The sequence below is a fragment of the Cheilinus undulatus genome, linkage group 13, assembly GCF_018320785.1.
Source record: "Cheilinus undulatus linkage group 13, ASM1832078v1, whole genome shotgun sequence".
NCBI classification, from domain to species: domain Eukaryota; kingdom Metazoa; phylum Chordata; class Actinopteri; order Labriformes; family Labridae; genus Cheilinus; species Cheilinus undulatus.
Window position 1 is genome coordinate 24,025,678 of NC_054877.1, and position 25,574 is coordinate 24,051,251.

Consider the following 25,574-nt stretch of genomic DNA (forward strand, 5'->3'; position numbering starts at 1 on the left):
TTCTGACAATCTGTCAACGTTTATTTGTATAACACCAATTCATAACCAAAGTTATCTAAAGACATTTTTTAAATAAATTACCTGGTAAATATTTTAAAACTCACTGTTCAACAAGATTTATAATTTTCAGCAACACAACAACAACCATGATGCAGATGTGGCCTCAGAAAGACTTGATTTGATCTTTAGATGTAATTGCACCATTCTCCTATTAATAACTATTGACTGGCAGGTATACTGTTTAGATACCAAGAAAACCAAAGTCTTGAGTCCCAGCATGCACTACTCACCCTCTCCAGATGAAACAGGGCTCGGATTAGAATGATTGTCGGCAAACAGCCTGGTGCCCGGGTCAGCAAGGGTCAGCTCTTCCTGATGTGTTAATCAGGATTAAAGCCTGCAGGATGGGCCTGGCTAGCAGAAATACTACCCCTTTAACCCCCCACCCCTTTTGTCAGCTCACACACACACAAACACACCCCCACACACACACACACACACTGGCCCTGGCTGTAAAAGCACAAACATTGCCCTGTCTTAATCCCCTAATTAAGCGGGCCCCTCCTCACTATTTAACCCCAGAGAGCCTCCTGGCCCTTGCATTCAGCAGCGTTTGGTCACCTCCAGCAGAGGAACTGCATTGTTTACTAGTGGATTTACTCAGCAGATAAGGAAACCATCTGAGGCCTTAAAAGGCCCCAGAAGATAAAGTAGAGAAGAATAAGAGCTGAGTGGACTTTGAAGAGGGGAGATCACACTCTCTAATCCCCAGATTTAGAGGTCTTCTAGAGTTCAGCATGTTATGTGTATGAATGCAGGGAGGAGGTCTGGGCAAATTGGATTGTTTCTTTCTTTCTGAAGGGTCCCTGTGACAGAGGAACTTGGCCAATTTTGGAGTTTAAAACGTAACAATAGAAAGCAAACATATTAAAAACCTTTCAGCATATAAATAATTCTAAAAAAAAAGTTTCATTGCACATAATCACCTCTACATTGGTTTATAATTGTCTCCTAAAATTACTGTTTGCTTTATTACTCACCACAAAGTAAATGCTCATTGTAGCTGCTGAAACAAATCAGTAATAACAATAACAACACTGTTTTATGGTAGTTAACATCCATTATGGCTCATATCCTCCACCATGCTGCTCTGAGAGGAGCAGATGCTCACCGTGATGTCTCGTCTTTTACAGGGAATCCTTCTGAAGCGGAGTGGCAAATCCCTCAACAAGGAGTGGAAAAAGAAATATGTCACACTGTGCGATAACGGCGTGCTTACTTACCACCCAAGTTTACATGTAAGTCCGAACCCCCCTCCTTTTATTTCCACTCTCATTTCTTTTTCCAATCATCTTTATGTGTTTGTTACACTACTGTTTGTACTTGAGGGTTTAATGCATGTTTCTCTTGATGCGATTACATTTACCACCACTGCTGCAGCAAGTCGGATTACAACCATATAGGCTCAAGATTTCTCCTGAGACGTATGCCTGCATATAATAGCCATATTATCTAACCCTAGCTTTAAGCTTAGTATTAAGAAACAGGATGTCCTAGTGGTCATCTCTGCTCTCCCTGTGGTGCACATCACCAGCGCTGGCTAATGGAGACATGGCTGCGCTGCTGCATGCCCGCCGCGCCCAGACTCCACGCTGGCTTGTATTTATAATGGTTCTCACTGCACGGCAGCAGAGCCTGACCAGCCTCCCACATCCATCTTTGTCAGAATCCCGCTGGGCCGCTAATACCTCTTAAACACTCGGCTGGCTGGCAGCAGACAGCTCAGGAGCCCCGTGCCACTGTCAGAAACGCCCGTCTCTCCCAGAAAATCCTCCCATCATACTCTGATTCTTCCAGTTCTATGTTTGAGAATTTGAGTGAGCAAAAATTAAAGGTGTTAGCAACGACAGGTCTCAAAGTTTGAGCACAAGCCCAACAGTTAGACCTGAACCTTGCGTGTGTGGCTGGGTTGAACTGACAGTGTGTTAGTGGTTTAATTTACAAGCGGTTATTAGCAGAGCAGCGCTGAGCTACAGTGATGTATGTAATTGACTGAACGGGCTATCTCTTGATCATTACAGCTATTACAGGTCATCGGGGCAATCTATGAATCTATGAATCTGTTGACTTACGGAGAGGGGTGAAATAAGGAAGACAGTTGCATTAGCCCGGGAACAGCTCAAGCTCATTTTGGGCGGCGGAGCAGAGAAGGAGTAAGAAAGGAAAAAAGAGGGGAGAAGAGAGAGATTGAGGGAGAAAGAAAGAGGGAGGGAGGCAGACTGAGAGTGGAAGAGGGGAACCTTTAATTTCGCAGTCAGCCAAGCCATCCACACAATCACCTTCTGTTAATTCTATCTGCTACATCAATTAAATTGTTTGTAGAAACTAATTGAATGTGGCTTAATCACACATCTTAATAGCTTTGCACGCTTCGATCTGGCTGTTAATTCCAGCAATAAAATGAAATGAGAGCGCTCACTGGGTAATTAGCGAGGAGGCTTGGGAAAGAAATGAGTGCTTTATGACACGGTAATAAAGCAGAGGAGCCGGTGGGGGACGGCAAAGGCCGAGCTCGCCTCTATCTGGGTCTTTTTCTGCTGAGCCCAATGATTTTCACCTTGGCTTCCCACATTTGGGCAGTTGTCGCTATAAACCAAATCAAATGCCCAAATTGAAAGTGAATGAGACTGTTTGCATTCATTAAGCCTTACATCTCGCTATTACCAGAGACAGTGTGGGCACAGGTGATGTATAATGGCTTTACAATCAATTTCCCACTATCACACACCCCTAGTGGAAGGTCTGAGATGGGTTGTGACTAATGGGGATGGAAATTGAATAGTCTTTTAATTTGTTTTTCTTTCATAACTCCTGGAATCTTGTTGGTGTGCTGTGGATAATCAGTCCCTGATTCCAGGGAAATATTTGGGCAAATACAAATGAGGACAAAATGATTAGCCCCCTATGAAAACTTCATTGATTTAAACATATTTCTCAAGTGCTGTTATACAAAGTAAAGAATTGTTAACAAAATTTTTTCAAACATCCTAGTTTTATTTTGGATGCTGAAATTATTTTACGTTGCACACAGAAATAAAAATATTCCACAAAACCCAAAGCTACCAGGGTCTAAATTTTTACCCGCCCGGCACTAATAGTCAGTTGTATCTCCTTTTTGCTAGATAACAGCCTGCAGTCATTTGATGTAGTTTTCAACAAGTCTCTGACACGTCTTCTGAGGAATCCCAGCCCTTTCTACTTTGGCAAATCTCTCAAGCTCTTCCAGATTTGATAGCCTTCTGGCATGGACCTTCATCTTCAGTTCAGCCCATAGATTTTTAATGGGATTTAAGTCAGGGCTTTGTGCAGGCCACTCAGTAAAGCTCACTTTGGTCTTCTGAGAAGCGACATATTTGGAAGACAAAGCTGAGTGCTTCAGATTTTCTTTCAAAATCTCCACATATCCTTCTTTCTTCATGGTTCCTTCCACCTTGACAAGGTTTCCAGTTCCAGATACACTGAAGCATCCCCACATCATAATCCTCCCACCACCATGTCTCACTGTGGGGGTGGTGTTCTTTGGGTGACATGCCTCTCCCTTCTTTCTCCAAACATAAGCAACATCTCTATGGCCAAAGAGCTCTAGTTTAGTTTCATCTGACCAAGGGACACGCTTCCAGTATTCTTAATCCTTCTCTAGGTTGTCCTTAGCAAACTTCGTCTGGCTTGAAGGGGTCTCTTCTGCAGAAGTGGAGTTTTTCTACATCTGCAACCTCGCAGTCCATTCCTGCAGGGCTCTAGTGATGGTCTTCTTTGAGACTACAATTCCTGACTTGACTGAGTCATTCACTAGTGTATTGGCAGTTGTTCTGGGGTCTTTAGACACATCTCTCACTAGTTTTCTTTCCACTCTTCGAAATTCTTTTTCTTCCTACCTCTGCCAAGCTTGTTCTGGGCTGTGTGGCTCTCATTGAATTTCTGATTATCCCTCCCACTCCAGTTCAGTTCAGTTCAGGCACTTGAAAACACTGTGATAACTTTGCATATCCCTCTGCTTTGTGAGCATCAACAATTCTTTTTCTGAAGTCTAAACTGACTTCTTTTGTTTTAGGCATGGTGCCCTCTCAACTGACAGCTCAAACCCTTTCTGAGGCTTTAATACTGTGTGTAAACTGGGAAATAACCCTTGGTTTTACTTTGATTTTACAAGCTTTGAGCATTGCAAAGTTAAGGCACATCATTGACCAACAGTGGTTTTTGCTATGGCTCAACTAAAAGATCAGTTCTTAAGGGGGCTAATATTTTTGAACCCGGTAGTTTTTGGTTTTAGTGAAATAATTTAATTTCTGTCTGCAAAGTAAAATAATGTGAGCATCTAAAATAAAACTAGGATGTTTTAAAAGCTGTGTTTAAAACTCTTCACTCTGTTTAACAGAACTTGGGAAATACTTGAGAAAACTGACACTTTCATGGGGGGGCTAATAATTGCATCCTCAACTGTACTTCAACATAGTGAACTAAAGACCAATCAGTACTATTCAGGGCTATACAGTGCGACATATATGTCCCAAATGCTACGAGAAAATTGGTCTGTGCTAAGAGATTTTCACTCCTCATCGCACAGGTGCCATGACAAAGTGAGAGAGGCGTGTGCATGCCAGATGTGCAGATAAGACTTTAGGTTTGACTTGTTGCCCCAGAAACTTCACTCCACTTTGATTTGAGATTTGAGCTTACTTAGCCTCGTCCTTTCCAAATATACTCTGACGATCGCAGTGAGTTGGCTGTCAGTGAGAGGACAGAGCTCTTAGTCTGCGCTAACTTCTCATTAAAGATTCATGTATAAAACAATGCATTTTTTCCTCCACTAATATCGTAGCTGCTGCTGTTTGGTTAACAAGACAATACGCATATGAATTTAGCATACAGGTCCGATATGACATGGACAGACAGACAGCAGTGTATGAGGGAGAGATGAGGGAGAGAAACAGAGAGGAGCACAGAGGAGAAGATCAATAAAGCCCCACACTGCAAAAACTTTGTGTTTATTGTTAGGGTAAAGATGCGATTTAGAGATAGTTTTTTTTTTTTAATTACCTTTGAACTCAAATAGTACTGATGTTATGATTACACTGTTAGAGAGAAAAGAGCATCTGTTCATTTAAATTAGCTCTATTAACATCAGATCCCAGTGTGATACTACAAAATGGACCAAACTCTAACAATGTTTAATTAATTCCTACTAATGTTAGGAATATTTTCCTGTTACTTTGAGTATCAGTAAATATATAAGGGGTGTCCAAACTATGGGCTGTGGGCCAACTGTGGCCTTTGGTCCTTTTGAATTGGCCTGCAAGAAATCCATTAAAAAAGGCCCACATAAGAACACAAAACTTTACTATATGTCTTAGTTTATCTATGAATGCACAATATTGGGGTTTATACAATATGGGGATATTTACAAATTAAATTTAGCTGATGTCAATACAATATATAATGTAATTTAGAGCTAACACTTCAGTCCTTGAAACACAGTTTAAGGATAATAATAATAATAATAATAATAATACATCACACTTATATAGCGCTTTTTGGACACTCAAAGACGCTTCACAAACAAAACGGATGAGCAAAGAAACATCAGTCTCTTGAACACACTAAAGTTTAAGTAATAAGGATGAACACAGAAAAAGACTTCAGCTATCTGTTGGTCCTGCCAAAAGAAAAAAAAAAAGATGAATACAAACAAAAGGATTCCAGCAGCAAATAGCAGCACAAACTGAGCTCATTTGCTCCTCTGTCTGATCTCAGAGACTGATTTCTAAATCATACTGCTCTTATCATCTTCAAGCACCACACTTCTGTAAAGTTAGTCAGCTTCCAGCAGTTTGCTCTTGTTTTGTGTCTGAATGTGGAGATGAACCATCAGCGTCTCTCTTCTCTGTGCTTGGCTGTTTGCTTTGGTAGACATTAATGAGTTCTGTAATTTAGGCTGTTTTGGTTGTGTTTTTTAAGCACATTCACTTACTAAGCGTATATTTTGGTTACATGTTGGTTTTAGAGCTGTAACAAACATTTTATATATTGTGCTACAGGTTTTTGTTCTGTGCTACAAGATTGTCAACCTCTGTTGCACCAGCGCTATGGGCAAAAAAAGTTAACGTACAGCCCTGCTATTATAATTGTCTTTTTGCATTTTCTATAGGACTACATGCAGAATGTGCATGGGAAGGAGATTGACCTCCTGAGGACAACAGTCAAGATTCCTGGGAAGCGACCTCCCAGAGCTGTAGCCACTGTCGCCCCCACAGCAAGTCCCAAAACTAATGGGTTAACCAAGGACCGCAGCACTTTGCAGCTGGGCATAGGAAACACAGGTATGATCTCCTGTCATTAGTATATCACAACAGACCTGAGAAATTAATGTAAACTCTTTTTAGGACAAGTTCTAAATTTAGAATACAAATTATTGTAATATTAAAAACAAATTGTAAAAGTACTTTTTTTACTTACTGTTTCTACTGTAATATACATACATGTATATGCTTGGTTTAATAGACTCCTACACACAGGTAGATCCAAAGAGAGACTGGAGCAAACAAGTCACTTTTTGCAATTTTGAATATTTTGTTTTACTTTATTTAATCTTTATTTAGGTCAGGCTAGTCCAATTCAGATAAGACATCTCTTCTTAAACAAAAACCTGCCCAAGAATAGCAACTACACCAACATCAACAACTCTCATCCACTCATACAGTACACATAATTAGAAATGTACAATATTCAATTTTTTTATTTTTAAGAGTTATTTTTTGGCCTTTTTATGTCTTTATTAGATAGAGGAGGACAGTAGATAGACTCGGAAACAGGGAAGAGAGTGGGGAGAGACATGCGGGAAATGGTGCCAGAGGCCAGACTTGAACCCAGGCCGCCCGCGTACATGGTGCGCGCCTTAACCACTTGACTCACCCTCACCTTGCGCACCCACAATATTCAATTTTTACCAATATTGGATATGAAGCTACTTCCAAGCTCATTGTAGCCCATCCTCATACTAATACAAATATATGGACACCTTCTTATTGCGACAACATGAAGTGTCTCCTGTGCAAAGAGTCTGAGTCAAGCGTGGCTGAGAAAGGAGTGTAAAAAGTAAACATTCTTGAGTTGTTTTGGCGCTTCATTAGAAATGTACAGGGCTTACAGTTAGCCCCCTTTTAACCTAAAAAAACACCTTTACCTAATGGTGCATTTTGCTGATAATTAATTCTGATATGTGTGATATACTGCTGATATGTATGGTTGATATATCGACTGTAAATAATGGCAGAAACTTTAATGTCTGCCAATATTGACATTTGACTGTTTAAGCTGTATGTGCCAATATTGATATCATGCTGATAATAATGTGAATCCCCTAATTATGAAAATGAAAATGTTAATAGTCAGTAAAACAGCTCCACAAAGAAAAAATGGATTCAAGGCCTTTCATCAAGGATTTGAGAACATTAAGGTTAACCAAGTTTTGCAGCTTAAAATCAGTCTGCAAATTGATAAAATGCAAAGGACTATTGTTTGATGTGTCTTCATCAGAGTCAAACTCCAGTTTCTTCTTCAGATTTGCCTTGTAAGAAAGACTCAACAGAATCAACCTTTAAATGTCCAAGGTAATTTTCTGAGGGCGCTGGCACTATCTGTGGAGGGGCTAAAGTGCAAGAGATTCCGACTTTGATATGATCAATTATATTTAAACTCAAGCAAGAGCAATACATTTGCTAATGATTCATGAAGCTCACTGCAATATAAAATGGACTGAAACTTGTTGTTAAAATATGTAAAAACAAAAGTTTTTGTACACATTTAAGATGCACATTTGAATAAGATTGGCGTGGCTCTGTTTAATTTAAAGTCACTTATATAAAGTGGGATAGTGCAAGGTAAACACAGGTATACAGAGTATAACCACTTATTTTTGAGATTCATGCAGTATTCCCACTTCCAAATCCCTTCAGATACACATTATAGGATGGAGGAGGAAGTTACCTGTCTTTGTCTCTAATTGACTGGGACCTTTTGTTGACTTCATTGGTTGGATGGTTGTTGCAAATGGAGCTGGTGGCACTGCATTCTGTCAGCTTGCTTTCGTCATCATAATTTCAGAATAATCCTTACTACCTCAAGTCAAGCAAAATAATTTTGGTGTCAGTGCCCAAATACAAAAGCCCTGTTTAAATATCCATGCAAGATCAGTCTATAACAAAGGCCATTTATTCTGTGGTGGATGGGTTGCTGAAAAACATTTGGGGCAGAAATTAAGAGTTTACCCAGTTCTGTAGGCACCACTATGCCAGTGCTTGTGTCAGATAAAAAGAGAGTCTGGGGTGCTCAAAAGTTCAAACAAAGCATATGTTGCATGTGAAGGTGCTCTTTGGAGAAGTTTTAAACAAAGTACCCTCCTGGAAAAAGTGAGAACAGCTTTGTTCAGTTTGCTACTTCACTGTAGAAAATGTTAATTACATATACAGGTCATGTTCAAAAACATGGTGAGAAACAACCACATAGTAACACAAACAAGCCTCCAGGTGGTCAGCCGGGCTGAAAAGAGTTTATTTTTACTTTATTTTTCTATAACAGGGTTGGTTTCTTCACCTTTCTGAATCACATGTAGAAGTATGATCTAAAATAAGATATTTCTGGAGCCCTGTGAAAGTGAAAGTCACACTTGTCCTCAGTTTGTGAATAATGTTACAAATGAGTCCCGACAGGTTAATTTTCTACTTATGGTATGTTTCTTTCATGCAAATTAGCCTCCTCATAGTATATTCAATGATGACTTAATGAGCATGACCAAAGAGGGAAGATGAATAATGATATACCCTGCCAAAACTTGTTTTCTAACTTATTTAACCCTCCTTTAGTCAACCCTTCTTCCTGTTGTGCGCAAAACTCCACTTTTTTCTGATCATGAACGATAACCCCACATTGTAATGATAATAAGATTCACTTATGTCTGAAAATTAGAAATGACGGACAGGAGAGTGTAGGGGGGTTTCTCATATTTCATTTAAGCCCTATAAGATGAAACAAATTACATGTATGATATGTAATGGTTACTCAATGAGTCTTTTATTACTGTACTCATTTTCTACGTACTCAATTTGTGATTAATCTTACAAGTGAGCCCCAACAGGTTAATTATCTGCTTACAGTATGTTTTTTTCATGCAAATTAGCCTCCTCATAGTACACACAATGTTGACTTAATGAGCATCTATGAAAAATCTATTAATTCTCTAAATTACTAAAGACGGAATAAATAATGTTGTTTAGATATTATACCCATTACAGCGATAAATTGTCAATAAATTGAAAAGGTTTGCTATGTATTTGCCGCTGTAACACTGACCCAGTTATTTGTCATCCTCTGTGGTAGCAGGAGGGTCACAACAACAAAAACACTTTGGTCCTGATTATCAAGCCCATGTTTCTCAGGCTTAAAAATAGAGCTCCTCTTACAGCGATCTGTGCCACCGGAGGCTGCAGAGAGTCTGGCAGGCTTATAGAGGGGTGATTGGATTTAGGGGCTGGGATTAAGAGTAATTAATACTAATTAGCAAAGCTATCCCCAGAGGAAGACGGGCCTGTGAAATGGGCAGAGTGTTTCCATCACACCGCTAAGGCTAACTGGCTCAGAGCGGGTTCAGAGCCAAAGACGGGTCAGTGGGGACCATTAGCACTGTCCAGGCAGGTTACTGTTAAACCTGGCCAAAGTGCTGCCACAGCTGAACAGGTTAATCAGTCAAAAGCAGGAAGATGTAGGAGTTTACAGAGTAGAGGACATTGCATAGAGGTTTTTAAACTCCAAACTGTTAACCTTGATTGTAAGGTTGAGGGAAGGACAAAGGGGCATAGAAATCAGGCCAGATTGGGTTTAAAAATCTGAAGCATCAACTGGTTTGCTTTCTCTTTTACTCTTTTTTTTTTTTTTTTTTTACCTAATTATGTCGTTTCCATCTGTTTGCTGGGAAAAGACTCCTCACTGAAAAATTCCCAAAGATTTGCAGTTGCCATCCATTTGTGCATCAGGGAACAATGTGAGAGAGATTTGCCTTAATCTCCACTTAGGAAAAGAAAGGTTACAAATCACATCAGGTCTTTCTCTGGGTGGAGGACCCTCTTCTGATTATGTGATCGGGATTTTGATTTCATTAGACGTGCAATTGATGAAGGGAACAAAGGGGTAATTTTTCATTCACGGCGTCCAAATCACAAGCCTTGTCTGTGCCTTTGGTAATTCATTCATTCCTTAGATCTAAAGACCTTTATAATCACTGGGAGTAGAGGGATAGGGACGGAGAGGAGGAGGGGGCGGAGTGGATGAGGGGAGAGACGGGAAGATGAAGAGCCGAGTCTGAGGAGACAGAGAGTAAATGAGAGAACGCATGCGCCTACCAGTTTGCCAAGCGGCCAGGTTTAATTCCTTTGCTGGGTGCTGAGCGGAACCGTTTTAAATATGATCCTCCGTGTTAACACGCATCCTGCCGTGTCACTGGCGACAGATACATTGTATCAAAGTATTAATGGGCTCAGTCACTTTGAATCAATCCTGTGGGGGAGAGAGATGCATGAGGAAGAAGTGGAAGTGTTTAGCTCATTCCTTCCTCGTAATGTATGACAATTTGTCTTCAGTTCTAATCCAAAGCGATGTAGAGTCAGTACTCTCTGACCAGTATAACCATCCTGTTTCAAACACTGATGCAGTTATACTTTTATATAGTCATATTCCCAATTTTATCATCTGAGTAACATCCTTAATAGTATGAAATGAAACCTAGTGCTCCATAAAGGATATACAGTACCTATTTCTAATTAGAAATGTTTTAAAAAAGCTTTTTTACACTTTTCATCATACAGTTGCATTCTTATATTTGTGTTAATTTGATTTGAACAAATATTCAACTACTTACAGCGGTCAGAATTTTATCATTTCCTTCTCACAATTCTTAATACTAATTCACCCTCTTTCCATAAGCCCCATTGAACTGTGGAGTAAACCATGGAGTTAACATACCCTTGATGTCGATCTATTTCATGTGTAAGAAAAAAAGTTTTTTTTTTCCCAGTATGAAACTTAATTGGCACTATACTAAACAAACAATTTCATAGAATCAGCTATAAAAGTTTAACATAACAGCATGGATATGTATTTACTTATCCCCTGATATGACAAAACCTTATTAATTGTTTAAATTGAGATAAAAGAAGACGTTACGTATGGTCTGAAAACAGAGATCATGAACTAAAGAAGTGAAGAAAACATTTAGGAAATTCCCTACATAAAGTGTAATAAGAAGTTGATTTAATCCATACAGTTTTTTCTAAGTGAAATATGTAATGCACGTTTTCAATATGAGAGTCTGAGTGACTTGTGCGAGCACTGACAGCAGCGGTATCAGAGGTGGAGAGGGACGTCTGTCGGGGCGTCGGTCAGGATGATGATGGTGGATCACACACAGCCGCAGATGATGTTCTGCCCAGCCCACATTACCATGAATGCTTCATTATCCCACTACTTGTACATAATGGCAACAACTCCACAGAGGGGTCAGGCCTTGTCACGGCTCATCAACCCACTGACGGCCCCGGCCTAAAGAGAAATGAGAAGCAAGGCAGCGCTGCTCCCTGCTAATCCATCGCCTCTACTTAACACCAGGGCCCCAGATAGCCTGCAGAAGACATGATATGACTTTTTTTTTTATCTCTGTACACAGTCAGGGAGAAATATCAATAATGGTACTTTTTACTTGAAAGTTTCTGTTAATTTAAGTAGAAATAGAATGTTTTGTTCTAGAAGTATGTGTGCAGAAGAAAAAATCTTTGAATCTTTTAATGTGAACTTTCTGTCTTTGCTAACGGTATTGCCATATCATAATGTAAAACCACACTAGTCAAAGTGTAATATCTCCATCAAAGTTGTACTGAAGTGTATGGTTGTGTTATCATGGTAATGTGCTGTCAATATAAAAAAATAGATTATTATTTTTGCTGTAGAATTGCTGCAGTGAAATAGTCAAATATTATTTAATCATTACTGATGCATTAACATGTCAATATACAGCTGGTCAAAAGTTTGCAAACACTTTATATTTCATTCTGTTAGGGATTTAATGTAGAAATCTAAATCATAAAAATAGATGATATTCAACAAAAAGAACAGTCTGTACAGTCTATACAGTCATTATGAATCATAACCAAGTCATAGAAAATTGAGATGTGTACTTTTTAAAAAAAAAAAAATTACACCCATTCATTTTTAAACACAAAATTAAGTTTTGATATATTCAGGGGTGCTGGTAGCCCAGTAGTTTTGTCCTCCTGCCCTATATGTTGAGGCTGTTGTCTTCCAAGCCAGTGGCCCCAGTTCAAATCCAGACTGTGGCTTCTTTTCCGCATGTAATTCCCCAATCCCTCTATCTGTCACTAGTTTCCGACTGGCCTAACAGAATTTAGGCCAGAAGCTCATAAAAAAAATTTTAAAAGGAGGAAGTTTGAATATATTCAGCCAAAGTCATAAAATCTCTGAAATAATGTTTCTTTTGAAGCAGCCTTTATGAACACACTGTTACATAACATGTTTGTATCGTTCTGTAAATGGTCCAGATGCATCATACTTTTTAAATAATCCAAAGCTTTGTTCTATACAATGTGCCTGTATTTGAAATCTAAAATAGGCCCTGTTCTATATCAAATATTATTTTTGGCAATTGTCAGTCCACCATAGTGCCCCTGCTGACGCAGTTAAACGCACCAGAGTCAGGCCTGGCTGGAGCTGCCGGTACAGTGCTCTTTTAATGCCACAAGCTGATTATCTCTCCACTGTAATTACATTATCCTCCCCTTTATGCAGGAGTGGTCTCTGGGGACTAATGGATACAGCCATGTATAATTCATTCATCATTAGCATCCAATTTGACAATTAGACCTGATTGTTGAATTTTAAATATCAATCCAAGTTGTGGTATAGTTATCTAACAGTTTTTTCCTTACTTCTTTTAAAGACATTCAAGAGTCAAACTTTGGAATAGAGGGAAGCTGATAATTCAAGGAAAAATTCAGGAATTACTTAAAAAAGTTTGGATATTTGATACTTGGGCATTGCTACACCCGAGATTTGCTATTGATTTGCTATCCATCTGTTTTCAAAGGAAAATACACTCTGAAACTTTTTTTTAAATTCAATGTAGAAGATACAGATAATAACAATATATTCATGATTCTAAGTTAAGTATCATTTATACATCACTCCATGAAAAACAAAAAGTTTTACATTTTCTTTTCAGTATCCCTTTTCCTCTCTTCTGGCTCCCCCTCCTCCCCCTCCTCCTCCTCCTCCTCTTCTTCTCTGATTTCAGCATGCTAATTTAGTCGGTGCTCCTCAGCATGATTCCCTCGCTCTCTCTCCCATTCTTGCTGCGATTCTGCTCCCTCCCCTCTGGGACCTGAAGATTAATATTCCTGGGCCCAACAAGATAATTACTGATACTAATTAGACATGATTATGTGAATTTGATACACTTATTACTCTAGATAATGAGTAGGACATATTATCCTAACAAGCACCCGTGCCGCTTAGTTTACTTTACACACGACCCACACTCTATATTTTCTGTTATTGTCACCTCAATCAGAAACTGATATTCTTGTGTAATTATTGAATAAAAGGCCTTGATGTGTGATACCTGGAAGAAGAGAAAGCATTGTTTAGAAAGTCAAAGATAAGGCTTGTTAATAAAAACAAAGCCTATGAAAATGTAACTTCTGAGTATTAGATGATCTCTGTCATTTAAATGTGTTGTTTTAATTAAGCAATTATAAAGCCTGTGAAGACATCATTGTGTTAGCTTTCAGAGGAAAAATAAAGTTTATTTTGACTTTCTGATGGAAAATTACATTTTTGAACTATTTTTTTCCTTCTAAGTCATCCAAAAATGTTTTCCAAAAAATTCCATGTGTCATTTTAAATTAAGTTAATTGATTTTTCTCAGACCATGTCATCCAATTTTGTAAACAAGTTCTAAGACAGAGATTTCCACTTTGATGCATTTTAAAACTTGAGCAGGTAAATGGATTCTCTTCACTTGCCTTGAAGTGGATCCATGAGTTTTTCAGAGTAGTTAGGATGTGTTGTAGCGACCGATCACGAACAGTTGGGAAGGACCCCACATGGCGCAGCCTAACCCATGAATTAGTAAAGAGTGCCAGGCGTCCGTGGCTCGCCTGATTGGAAGTGAGGGAGAGAACGCCTGCTGACGCCAGTGGAGATCGATGTGGCAGTCAGAGGGATGAGGCGAGATAATTAGCGTTCAGAGTGTATCTTGTTAATTAAGGGCTAATTAGAGGCAGAGGCGGAGGGAAAGGGGTTGTCGTGTTGTGTGTGTGACTGTGTGAGGGAGGATGTTTGATAGTTGGATGTGCACAAATAAGGTGGCAGCAGCATTGCAGTTCTGCAGAAACTATGAAAACTGTTAACTCGATTACCAACTTTATCACTTCTGCACTGAATTATTTTGGTTTAAAGCAAACAGGCCTTCCAGATCATGTTTAGTTAAGAAAATATGGGGATAAAGGTTTAATTTTCTTGTCAATGTCTCATGTTTTCCAGGTGCTCCTCACTCCAACAGCAGCACATCCCTCCAGACAGGTGGGTCGGTGTTTGGCAGCAGTAAAGATGGCATGCACCAACGCTCCTTCTCTGTGTCCAGCGCTGACCAGTGGAATGAAGCCATCAACACCAGTACAAGCAGCGGAGCTCGTAAGACCTTTACATTAATATCCACTAAATCTTTATCAAAGTTCTGCCAGTGCACAGCCAATGAAAATCAAATAGAAGCACCAAAAGACATGAGTAAATTTACACAAAATAAAGAAGGTGACGTACAGGTGTCGTGTGATGGAGATGTTTTTTCTCCACTTGTGCATACAGGTGTAGGAAGCCTCATTTTCATAATTAGGTGATCAGAGTTGTGATCGCTGTGACCTTTTTGGCTGCTACTCTCTGATAGAAGCAGCACCGCTTTTACATAAGAAGAGCAAGGAATGTTAACTTTCTGCCATCCATGCATCCCAGCTCACTGCTTCTGTGTCACATTGCACCCTGTCACTGTACTTGACTGAAGTAAGATAATATATTCACCATGCATGTCACCCCCCGCACCCCGCCCCCCCTCATTCTGTCTTTACCTTCCATCCCTCCTCCTCCTCCTCCTCCTCCTCTGTTTTCCTCTCTTTTCTTCCGAGGAGGAAAATGAATGCTTTTTGGGGGTACCATTCATCACCAGTTATTTCCCTCTCTTTGTGGTTGGCAGTAAAAAAGCACTTAAATGCACATCAACAGAATAACAGTCATTTCCATGCATGTTTGCACTCTGGTAGTTCTCATTAGCGCGGCGGCGGCTCCCCCCCTCCCCATGGGCTCCCAGGGGCCCCGGCAGTTTAAAGAGCGCACTTTACGAGCGCTGCTGGAGTCCAACTGCACGGCCCTCGTGGTTCCGCAGACAAGCCTGTCTCTCATTTGGAGCTGCCAAACGATCAATTCTGCCTGGACGCAGGCACTTCCATCACCCCCTACCCCCATCTCCCATCAGCAGCATGCCCAAAGCAGAATTACTTAGATTCGTGGGGTCCTCAAATAAATGAGCGCTAGTCTTTGTTGTGTATGTGTGTGTGTGTGTTCTTGCTGATTTTCTTTTTTGTGTTTGTATGTGTTTTTTTTCTGCGAATTGTATTTGCATCTGTATGAAAATGTGTATGTAGGATAAAAAAGGCTTCATACTGGATGTTTGTGAATCTGCATAGGAAGGCTGGTCTACAGAGAACTAATATGGATTCCTAAATGCTTTATTTTGAAAATAAGGCCTAGAAGTTGCCATTTTCATGTTTGGTAAACTGAAAAGCCCTCCATTTAAACATAGCTCATTAACCAGCATCCAGTCTTCAACTAAATCAGATCCACAATTTGCTCCATTATTCTATTTTCTTCAATTATTTTCATGCTACTCTTAAGGTAACCACAAATGAGCTTCAGTGAGGCAAATGAGGTGAAAATAATGGTCGAAACATTGCATCAAATGATAAGTTGCATGCCTTTCGGAAGGAGTTTCTCTGTAACCAGTGCAAAGTCAGTGCAGACAGTTTAAGTCTTTTTGTGGCATAAAATCTTCTCTGAACACCTTGCTGTGATATCTCTTTAAAATTTAAAAAACTTAGCTGTCAGATAAGAATATGTGTGTAGTGTATAGTGTGACTCCACTATCCAAAAACATCAACCTGATTTAAATGCAACGCTCACATCTTCCATCCTAATGTGCCTTCAATAATCAATAGAGGGTGTTCCACAGTGAAGGGTGCTCTTGTTTTGCCATTTGAATTGACTTGAACCAAGCCCAATCACTCCATTATCCTTGGTGAAGGTTGCAGGTTATCATAAAATGTGATTCTGAGATGCAAAAACAGCAGATTGATGATTCAGTGGTGAATGAATGCATCTTAGCCAGGTAACCATTTCCATATTATTTAAAGAATGTCCTCATTTGTAAACCTATTGAGCAAAGGCAGAAGCAGGAGCAGTAACGTCTCTTGAATATTGAGTGCAGATTTTTGATTAAATCCCGGTCCAATTTTTCTATTGCTTGCATTCATAAAGACACCCATTCTTAATGCATTGGGTGCTTGTTTAGATCGCACTCTCCTTGGTACACACCTCAATCTCTGAACCTGAATTAAAAGCAAGTGGATCAAACAGATGTCTGAGCAATGTGACAGGCTCACTGATGACAAAAACTTAGTAAGAGTGTGAGTAATGTCACATTCCTAAAGACTAAAGAGTACTTTATGTCAATGTTACCAGTTGATTTATTAATATAATCGGCATTAAACCTGTTTTAAGAGAAGACTGATATGTCTCAGGTCATTGTTCTCAAATATAAGGCTAAAATACTGATTAATTATTTTTTGTTGCCTTTAAGTTTTCACCTGAAAAAACAAGCACTTAGAAATAATTACATCAGGCTTAAGAAAACCAAAGTGGGCCTTTTTTATGGTCTTTATGACATTCTTTTTGAAGCATAAAATAAAATGCACAATATTGGATATTTGCTGATATCTGATATGCTGATGTTTCCGAGCTCATTTTAGCTTATGCCTGTACCAATATGTACACACCTTTTTTTAATTCAGTCAGGGCCACTTTGTCAAGAAACACACCTGATTTGCAGCTATAAATATTTCTTTATTAGCAGTTATTTATAACCACTTTTGCTGTTTGGTGGTGTGGCTGTTCTGGGACCCCCCTACCCTTCCACCAGCTTTTGTGGAAAGCATAAAGCAGGAACAGCTCACATTCCTGCTCTTCCTATGCAGATAAGGACAGCCTGAGGCAGTGAGAGTATCATCAAAACCCAGAGCAGAGCAGGTATCAGTGACAACAGAATGACATTGATTAAGTCAAAAACAGAATAAAGGAGGAGCTGGGGTGGAGGAGTGTTACAAGAGTAGTTTGCAGAGAGAGTGGCGGAGCATAGCCAGGCAAGAGCAGTTTAAATAAGGCTGCATGGGAGCAATTAGCCAATAACATGCTTAGAAGCCAACAGCTGGCTGTCAGTCAATGAGGGCTTGCATGAGATCAGCTGATCTCAATTATGGCAGCGCTTGACTCCGTGGCCTAACTGAACCAACACTATTTGCCCGATTTGTGAAGAACACCAAGTGGCTCCAGTGCAGAGAGAGGCCAAGTCAGAAATGTTTATCTCAGCCAATACCAGTATTTAACTTCAAAGCTATTATCCGTCAATATCAATGTATGGCAATATTGTGCATCCCTACAAGAGACCATAAAGCAACTGAAAGTGACTACTAAATGAAATGACTGTGGCAGCAGCAACATTCAAATTTATAACATGATGAGTTTTAATTCTTAAGATTATTACATATGTTTTTCTCTGCACTTATAAGCACTTAATTATTTAACCCATCATAGCCTGCTATAAAGAAACTGTATTATAATCTTGTTTCTTTACAGTCTGAACTCGTAGTTACACTGCCACTCCTTTCTGTTATGTGAAGTTTTTTTCTCTTCAAAGTTTGCATATCAGGATGCGTGTATTAATGCACAGATAGCCTTTTCCTGTGGCACTGTGTTTTATACCTTGGCCTCCCAATGTGAGGGTGATAGCATGTGGGGCGTTTGATTTCTACGCCAGGCCGTAATGAAGTTTGACATTTAGTTTGGAGAGAGCAGCAGAGCGCGATCAGGCCTTGATTAGTACGCTCTAATTGAGGATAATAAGGGGGAGGCGGTGATTGTTTCTAATTTTTGCCATTAATTGCAGCCGTTGGCTTTGATTGAGGACAGGCAGGGCTGCCATGTCAAGGGGCCTGGCGGAATCATAGTGCTCCTCACCCGGAGCCTCTTGAATAACAATGAAATGACTCCCCTTCTCTTCATCACCCCCCTCTGCCTCTCTCTCTCCCTTTCTCTCTCACCCTTTTCATTCTCATTCATTCTCAGTGTGACATTGGTAAAAGCAGGAAGCTGTTAGCAGCCCCCTCTTTGTCTCACCCATAGTCTTCATCCTGAAGCATGTTTAAACTGTCATCCCCGTGGTGGGAGTGTAATACCCAGTAATCACTGGTTAGGTTGATACCTATTCTGCAGCCCAGGTGATGGTGGCTGAGTGGGAAAGAGACTTCTGATCCCTGGTGTGCTTCATTATCCAGCCTGGTCCTGATGGCCCTCATACACACTAACAGCTCACTAATAACCACAGTGAACTCAGAATCAGACCAATTCTGACTTCATTATTCTCTATCCAAGAAATATAATCTTGCACAGTTCAGCACTAAGAACCACTTAAAGGCAAGAAATTCTAAGTTGTATAAAACCAATAGTGTTCAGGCACTGTTGTATTATTTCTCAGTTGTGCATAGTGTCATCTCATTCGTTCCCTGCAGCCATACCTTCACGTTAGAGAATTTTTAAAGCCTAACCTGTGCAAAGTAAAGGAGGTGTATCTACTGGTATATGTTTCAGATGCAGGATGAGCAGAGCCAGGGTCATTTTCCACAACATTAGGGGCAGAAATTGATAATTAGAGGTGTTTATGACACGGTTGGGGCCCCGAGGGGCAGCCCTCCCCTTTAACCTCAAGCGACATTAAACAAATGCTGGCTGTCACATCGGAGGCAGGTTGGAGCTCGAGTCTTCCACCCGCCATACGGAGCCGTGCTGGCGGGACAGACGCTAGGATGAAGAGGGAGGAGGAAGCAGAGGGTGGGGGTTGTGGGGGGGCACAGGGAGGACCCCTGTGCCCCCAGCTGTCTGAGCCAGCTAATGACTCGTCTCAGGGGGGCTGTTGTAAGAGAGCAGGGAAATTGAAACAGACGCCTTGACTAGGAGCTGCTACATGTGTGGCTGCGTGCTGCCATTCAAAACACCAGAGAGCTTAATGCATGTTGGCCGAAAGCACCAGTGTTATGTTTATTAATTTCTATTATTATTTTCCAAGTAACACTTTACTGTTTATGATAAAATCCTTCTAGTGTTTATCATCTAGTCCCTTTATAGTCATTTATCCACCTACAGTTTAACGATAAGTAGTTTTAATTATTTTCTATTATGGCATTCTTCATTTTACACTTCCCCTCTCATTAAGATAAATCACTTAGTTGAGTACAAACACAACACTGTGTGTCTCAGGTAATGTCTTCTATATTTTGTCCACACTTAAACATGCATCCCGGGGCCCTCTGCTGCCTCTCTCCCCCCACATAAGCATCTTCAGTCCCCTGCTGAGCCCATCTTACTCCTCCAAGACAGCCCCATCTCCCTAAAGGTAATGACCGAATTAGGCCTAATGTTGTACACTGGCTAATGGCACAGTGCCGCACATTATAGCATGTGCAACTGGCAACGACAACAGCAATAATCCCTGAGCCCCTTGTCCTCCTGCACTCCACCCCTGGGGCTGGGACGGTGCACGGGGAAATGAATGGAGTTTGCCACACTACAATGAGCTTTTGATGGGAGACAATGGAGGAGGCTGCCAGCACCACACAGGGTGGTAAGAGGAGAGCAATATGGGGCCCATCTACCGGCCCTCCCTCCCCTGCTTCCCCCAGGCCCCTGGCCCCCGCTCCCAGATTCATAATGGCATCCAGAGGGGGAAAGAAGGGAAAGTGATGTCAAATGTCAGGAAATCAGAAAGATGGCAAGCTGACATCCCCCTCCTATCGTCCCATCCCTCCCATCCCTTTGCCCAACGGTAGCACAGGTTAATATCACATTTATAAAATCACTTACAAGAAACAAAGCCGGCTCTTAGCCCCCTGTCACTCTCAGACAGTCATATAGAGAGCTCTGCCGCGGGCTAACGTAGGTATCCATTTGTTCACTGATAGCCTCATACCTGTCCTTCACTCTATCTAAAGCTGGAGCCATGCAGTTACTTTTGGAGCACTCAAAGCCATTTCCAACTCTGATAGACACGTTTAACAACAACACTACCTCTTCTATACATGACTCTTTCAATAAAGACCAATAAATCATTTATCATTAATTGCTCATTGTAAGTTCTCTATGAATCATTTGGTTTGATAGGATTGTGAGTCTTCTAAATCTGTCTCAGTTCAACTCAACACATGTAGCAAAGATTTTTTGTGTTTTTGATGTAAAATTTATTTCAGTCTTTAGACTGGACACATCTTCACTGACAGGACTTTACTTAATTGGTAGCTGACCTATGAAAAGTCAAATAAAGCAAGATAAAATCCGACATTATGTTGTAAGTGCTAAATCAATTTTAAAAAGATTTTTATTATGTCAATGTTTCCCTTATTTTCCTTTTTTTATGGCTGTACAATTGGAAAAATAAAACAATTCTGCCTGTATTCCGTACTAATCACATGAGTAGTTACCCCACAAAAACTGACATAAACTTCAGTATCTATGTACTGTATACTGTATTTATATGACCTGAAAAGTTTTAATTGTTTTCCTTGTCTGTTTGTTTTCCAGCGAATGGAATGAGTGATCCTGCGAATTCCAGTGTGGGCAGCGCCACAAGTCCAAAACTTGAGCCACCTCCTTCACCACATGCCAACCGCAAGAAACACAGACGGAAAAAGAGTACAGGCATCACCAAACCAGATGGCTTGTCTGCAGGCAATGAAGGTACTACAATGTCAAGCCTTTATGGTTTAGGAATAACTAAAACCTTTGAGTAAACACGCTTAATGTCCATTGGGTTAAGGTGCCTAAAGCTTTCCACACACATAGTTTTTTAAAATCTTATCTTTTTTTTTTAATGTGAGAGATTCCACACATGGTGACAAAACAGACCAACACAGCACACCACACGTTAACAGATTCTGTCCACTAATGACCAGAGTCTCAGCTTGGTCTCTTCTCCTAAAACACCAATCTTGTGTGTTAAGATTTGATTTTAGAGTGAAACAGAGTGAACAATTTAGTTGTATTTATGCAATGGCAATAAAGGTTTCTATCTTTCTATCTAAACTGCTAATGTGGTTAGCTGTTAGATAACCACAACACCACAGGATAATCTGGAAAGATAATCTTCAGAACCATCCGATAATCTGGCCTTTGTTGACTTTGGTTGGAAGGACGGATTCGGCGCAACCATCAGCATAATTGTTGTGTAGTCTGTGGCTTGCTTAATTTGCAAAATAGTCATCGACCAAAAGTTGTGAATTTTTTTACTATCTCTTGAGGGAATTTGAACATACAAACATTTGAACATACATGCTCTCTTGAAGGGGATAAAAATAGCATCAGCTAAACAAAATATTAATTTTGAACACTCTAACAGACTTCAAATAGGGAACTGAAATGCAATACATCTACCAACCTTTCTACAGCGTTTTTTTTTTTTTTTTTAAGTTTGACAGGTAGTGGTTTTAATGGCAAGACTGATGAGTTGTTGTTTGTATTAATGAAATTAGGACTAATATGCAGAGACAGTAGTAGATGGAAATATGTTAAATATGAATTTATGTTTACAGCCTCCCTTTTTGCAAATTTTAATATTATTATTATTATTTAATTTAGATGGTAAAGGGCTTAATAATGTGTAATTTTTATTTATTCCCTTGTGGTGCTAATATTTAAGTTAATTTATCTGTAAGTTTGATGAAACCTATGGTTATGAACAATATTGGTTGTTTTAACAACAGTTACCGCTTTTTGCTGTTTGTAAGCAAGGGTTGTATGACCTCCAGGTTGTATGAGTAACTTTCATTGTTAAATTTGCAGTAAATAGAAAACTTAATCATTTTGCCAAATTTTGCAAGATGAAAGAAGGTGGTTAATGATACATTTGCATCCAACAGGAAGAAAGTGGAGATTTTGTGACAGAAGGATGTGCAGGGCCGTGAAAAAGTATTTGCCCTCTTTCAGATTCCTGATTTTTTTTCATATTTATCACATTTAAGTGTTTTAGATCATCAAACAAATTTTAATACCTCACAAAGACAACCCAAGCAAGTACAAAATGCAGTTTCTAAAGGATGATGTTATTTATCAACAAAAACATTCAAACCCATCTGGCCCTACATGAAAAAGTAATTGCCCCTGAACTTAATAAATGGTTGCGCCACCCTTGGCGGCAATAACTGAAATCAAGCTTTTGTGATATCTGGTGATGAGTCTTTCCCATCACTGCAGAGGAATTTGGCCCACTCTTCTACACAGAATTATTTTAACTCAGCCATATTGGAGGGTTTTCAAGCATGAACTGCCCATTTCAGGTCACACCACATTATCTCAATTGGATTTAAGTCTGGACTTTGACTTTGCCTCTCCAAAACATTAATTTTGTGTTTTTGAGCCATTCAGAGGTGGACTTGCAGGTATGTTTCAGGTCGTTGTCCTGCTGCATGACCTAAGAGCGCTTGAGTTTGAGGGCACAAACTGATGGCCTGACAAAGCAGCAAAGCAGCCCCAGACCATCACACTGCCACCACCATGTTTGACTGTTGGCATGATGTTCTTTATATCAAATGCTGTGTTGTTTTTACTCTAGATGTAACAGACCGCACACCTTCCAAGAAGTTCAACTTTTGTCTTGTCAGTCTACAGAATATTTCTCCAAATGTCTTGGGAATCATCAAGATGTTTCTTGGCAAATGTGAGACGAGCCTTTGTGTTCTTTTTTGTCAGCAGTGGTTTTGGCCTTGGAACTCTCCCATGGATGCCATTTTTGCCCAGTGTCTTTCTTATGGTTGAGTCATAAACTCTAACCTTAACTGAGGCCAGTGAGACCTGCAGGTCTTTGGATGTGGTTTTTTTGTGACCTCCTGGATGAGTCCTTGTTTCACTCTTGGAGTAATTTTTGTTGGCTGACCTCTTCAGGAAGGTTCACCATCGTTCCCAGTTTTCTCCATTTGTGGATAATGACTCTGACCGTGGTTCGATGGAGTCCCGAAGTCTTGGAACTGGCTTTGTAACCTTTTCCAGACTGATAGATGTCAATCACTTTGTTTCTCATTTGTTCTTGAATTTCTTTGGATCGTGGCATGATGCCTTTCTTTTTGAAATCTTGTAGCCTACTTCACTTTGTCTGACAGCTTTTATTTAAGTGATTTCTTGATTCAACAAATCTGGTGGTGATCAGCCCTGGGTGTGGCCAGTGAAATTGAACTCAACTTTCCAAAAACTGTGGTTAATCACAGTTGACTCATGATTTAACAAGGGGGGGGGGCAATTACTTTTTCACACAGGACCATATGGGTTTGGATTTTTTTTTCCCTCAATAAATAAAATCATCATTTAGAAACTGCATTTTGTATTTACTTGGGTTTTCTTTGTGAGACATTGAAATTGGTTTGATGATCTGAAACATTTAAGTGTGATAAATATGAAAAACATCAGGAATCAAAAAGGGGGCAAATACTTTTTTCACGGCACTGTGTAATGATTGAACAATACTAAATTAGATTAACCTAACAGAAACAGGTGATAAATAATATACACCGAGAAACTCTTCATATCCAAGTTCGGTTCTCATGTAGCTTTTTCAGTCTTGATGAAAAAGGACCATAAAAAAGCCTCCTTATATGTTGTGAAGTACATGAATGTGTGCAGTTTTGTGACCCCCACCCCCATTTCTTTCACCATCATCTGAATGGCCTGATCTTCAGAAGCCGTGGCCCTCCTCAGCAGGGGAGTGGCAGTCGGCTCTCCACCCAATTAATAATGATTCTGCAGCCCAATGATGAATGGAGGACCCTAATTGGATGGCATTGTGAAAACACTGGGACGCATTTCAGAGGCCATAAAACTGATGTCACAAGAGCGGGATGATCAATCAACAAGATTGATACGCTGGATAACAACAACAATGGCATTGACGCCTCCTAAATGGGGCTAAGCATTAATAATCATTATACTTTTTTATCATGGTCTCTGACAGCTTCTCCTTAAAGTTTGAATGGGTCTGTTGACCACATTGTTCAGAGGGAACATCAGCACCATCTCAGAGATAAGTGCTAGAGATCAGTGTTGCTGGATTATAGTGTGGTCATTTTGAAATACTGGTAGAAGTAAATCTCAGATCTGATCATTTTCAGGTCTGACCTAAGGCATTCAGGGACAGAAGCAGTCAGCAGCTCCCAGCACAGTTTTTAAGTATTGAATCCATCATTTGAGTTTTATTTGACATTACTTAGCTCTTAATGGGGCTTCCCTGGCAGAGTAACACACTCACATTAAAGCTAAGAGTGAGTGATGGCTGGCATTATCAAACTGCATCAGATCTCATCAATAAATACCCTGCACTTGAGTAATTGAAACCGGGTTGCTCCTGGACTTGATGAGGAGAAAATCTGAGGATAATCATGACCAGAAGAGGCTGATTCTGAATGTTTCTGAAGTCATCAAACACGCACATTGTTTTCTATATCTCTTGTGCCCCTCTGCGAGCTTTTCTATTAGCATCACCTTGTCTGTTCTGCTGAATGCTCAGGAATACAGACGTATCGCCGCTTAAATATTGGATTCAGCCAAGTCTGGGAGGTGAGTAGTGTCTCCTGTTGAAAGAGCAGAAGAGAGGAGAAGAAAGGAAAGAGGGGAGGTGGGATCCTTGAATAAATTGGTATCAGTTTATCTCATTTACGGGGCAATCAGACGCGTGCAATGCAGGCTGAAATTGAATTTTAGTAGTTGTGAAGCATCATAAATCAAAACAGCATGCGCGTCTTAAGGTGAGAAATCATTTTGGTCAATGTAAGATGTGTAGGAAACTGTGCTGTAGCATCATTTACAAAAAGGGTAGCAACGCACTTACTCTAAACGGTAGCTGGAGCAGAGGAAAATCTGGGACATAAGTTATTACTTTACCTTCATTATTTGTTTATAAGGAACTGTTTTAAACAGAGTTATTGCAAGAAAAAAACAAACTTTCAGCAAGGCTTTAGCTAAATTCAGGTACTTTGATTGATTGTGTTATTTCTAATCATTTTAAAACAATATTTGGATACAGCATGGATTTCTTCTATCTACAG

General features: G+C 39.9%; 1 protein-coding gene across 2 annotated transcripts in view; it reads left to right on the top strand.

Annotated features, from left to right (window-relative positions):
* agap3 (ArfGAP with GTPase domain, ankyrin repeat and PH domain 3) overlaps positions 1–25,574 on the top strand; it is a 172,599-nt gene that overhangs the window by 113,461 nt on the left and 33,564 nt on the right. For both annotated transcript variants that reach the window (XM_041802299.1, XM_041802298.1), the window contains exons 10-13: positions 1,194–1,298; positions 6,206–6,377; positions 14,662–14,811; positions 21,070–21,225. In XM_041802299.1, coding sequence (XP_041658233.1) covers positions 1,194–1,298; positions 6,206–6,377; positions 14,662–14,811; positions 21,070–21,225 — 583 coding nt within the window. The remainder of the gene's footprint in view (positions 1–1,193; positions 1,299–6,205; positions 6,378–14,661; positions 14,812–21,069; positions 21,226–25,574) is intronic.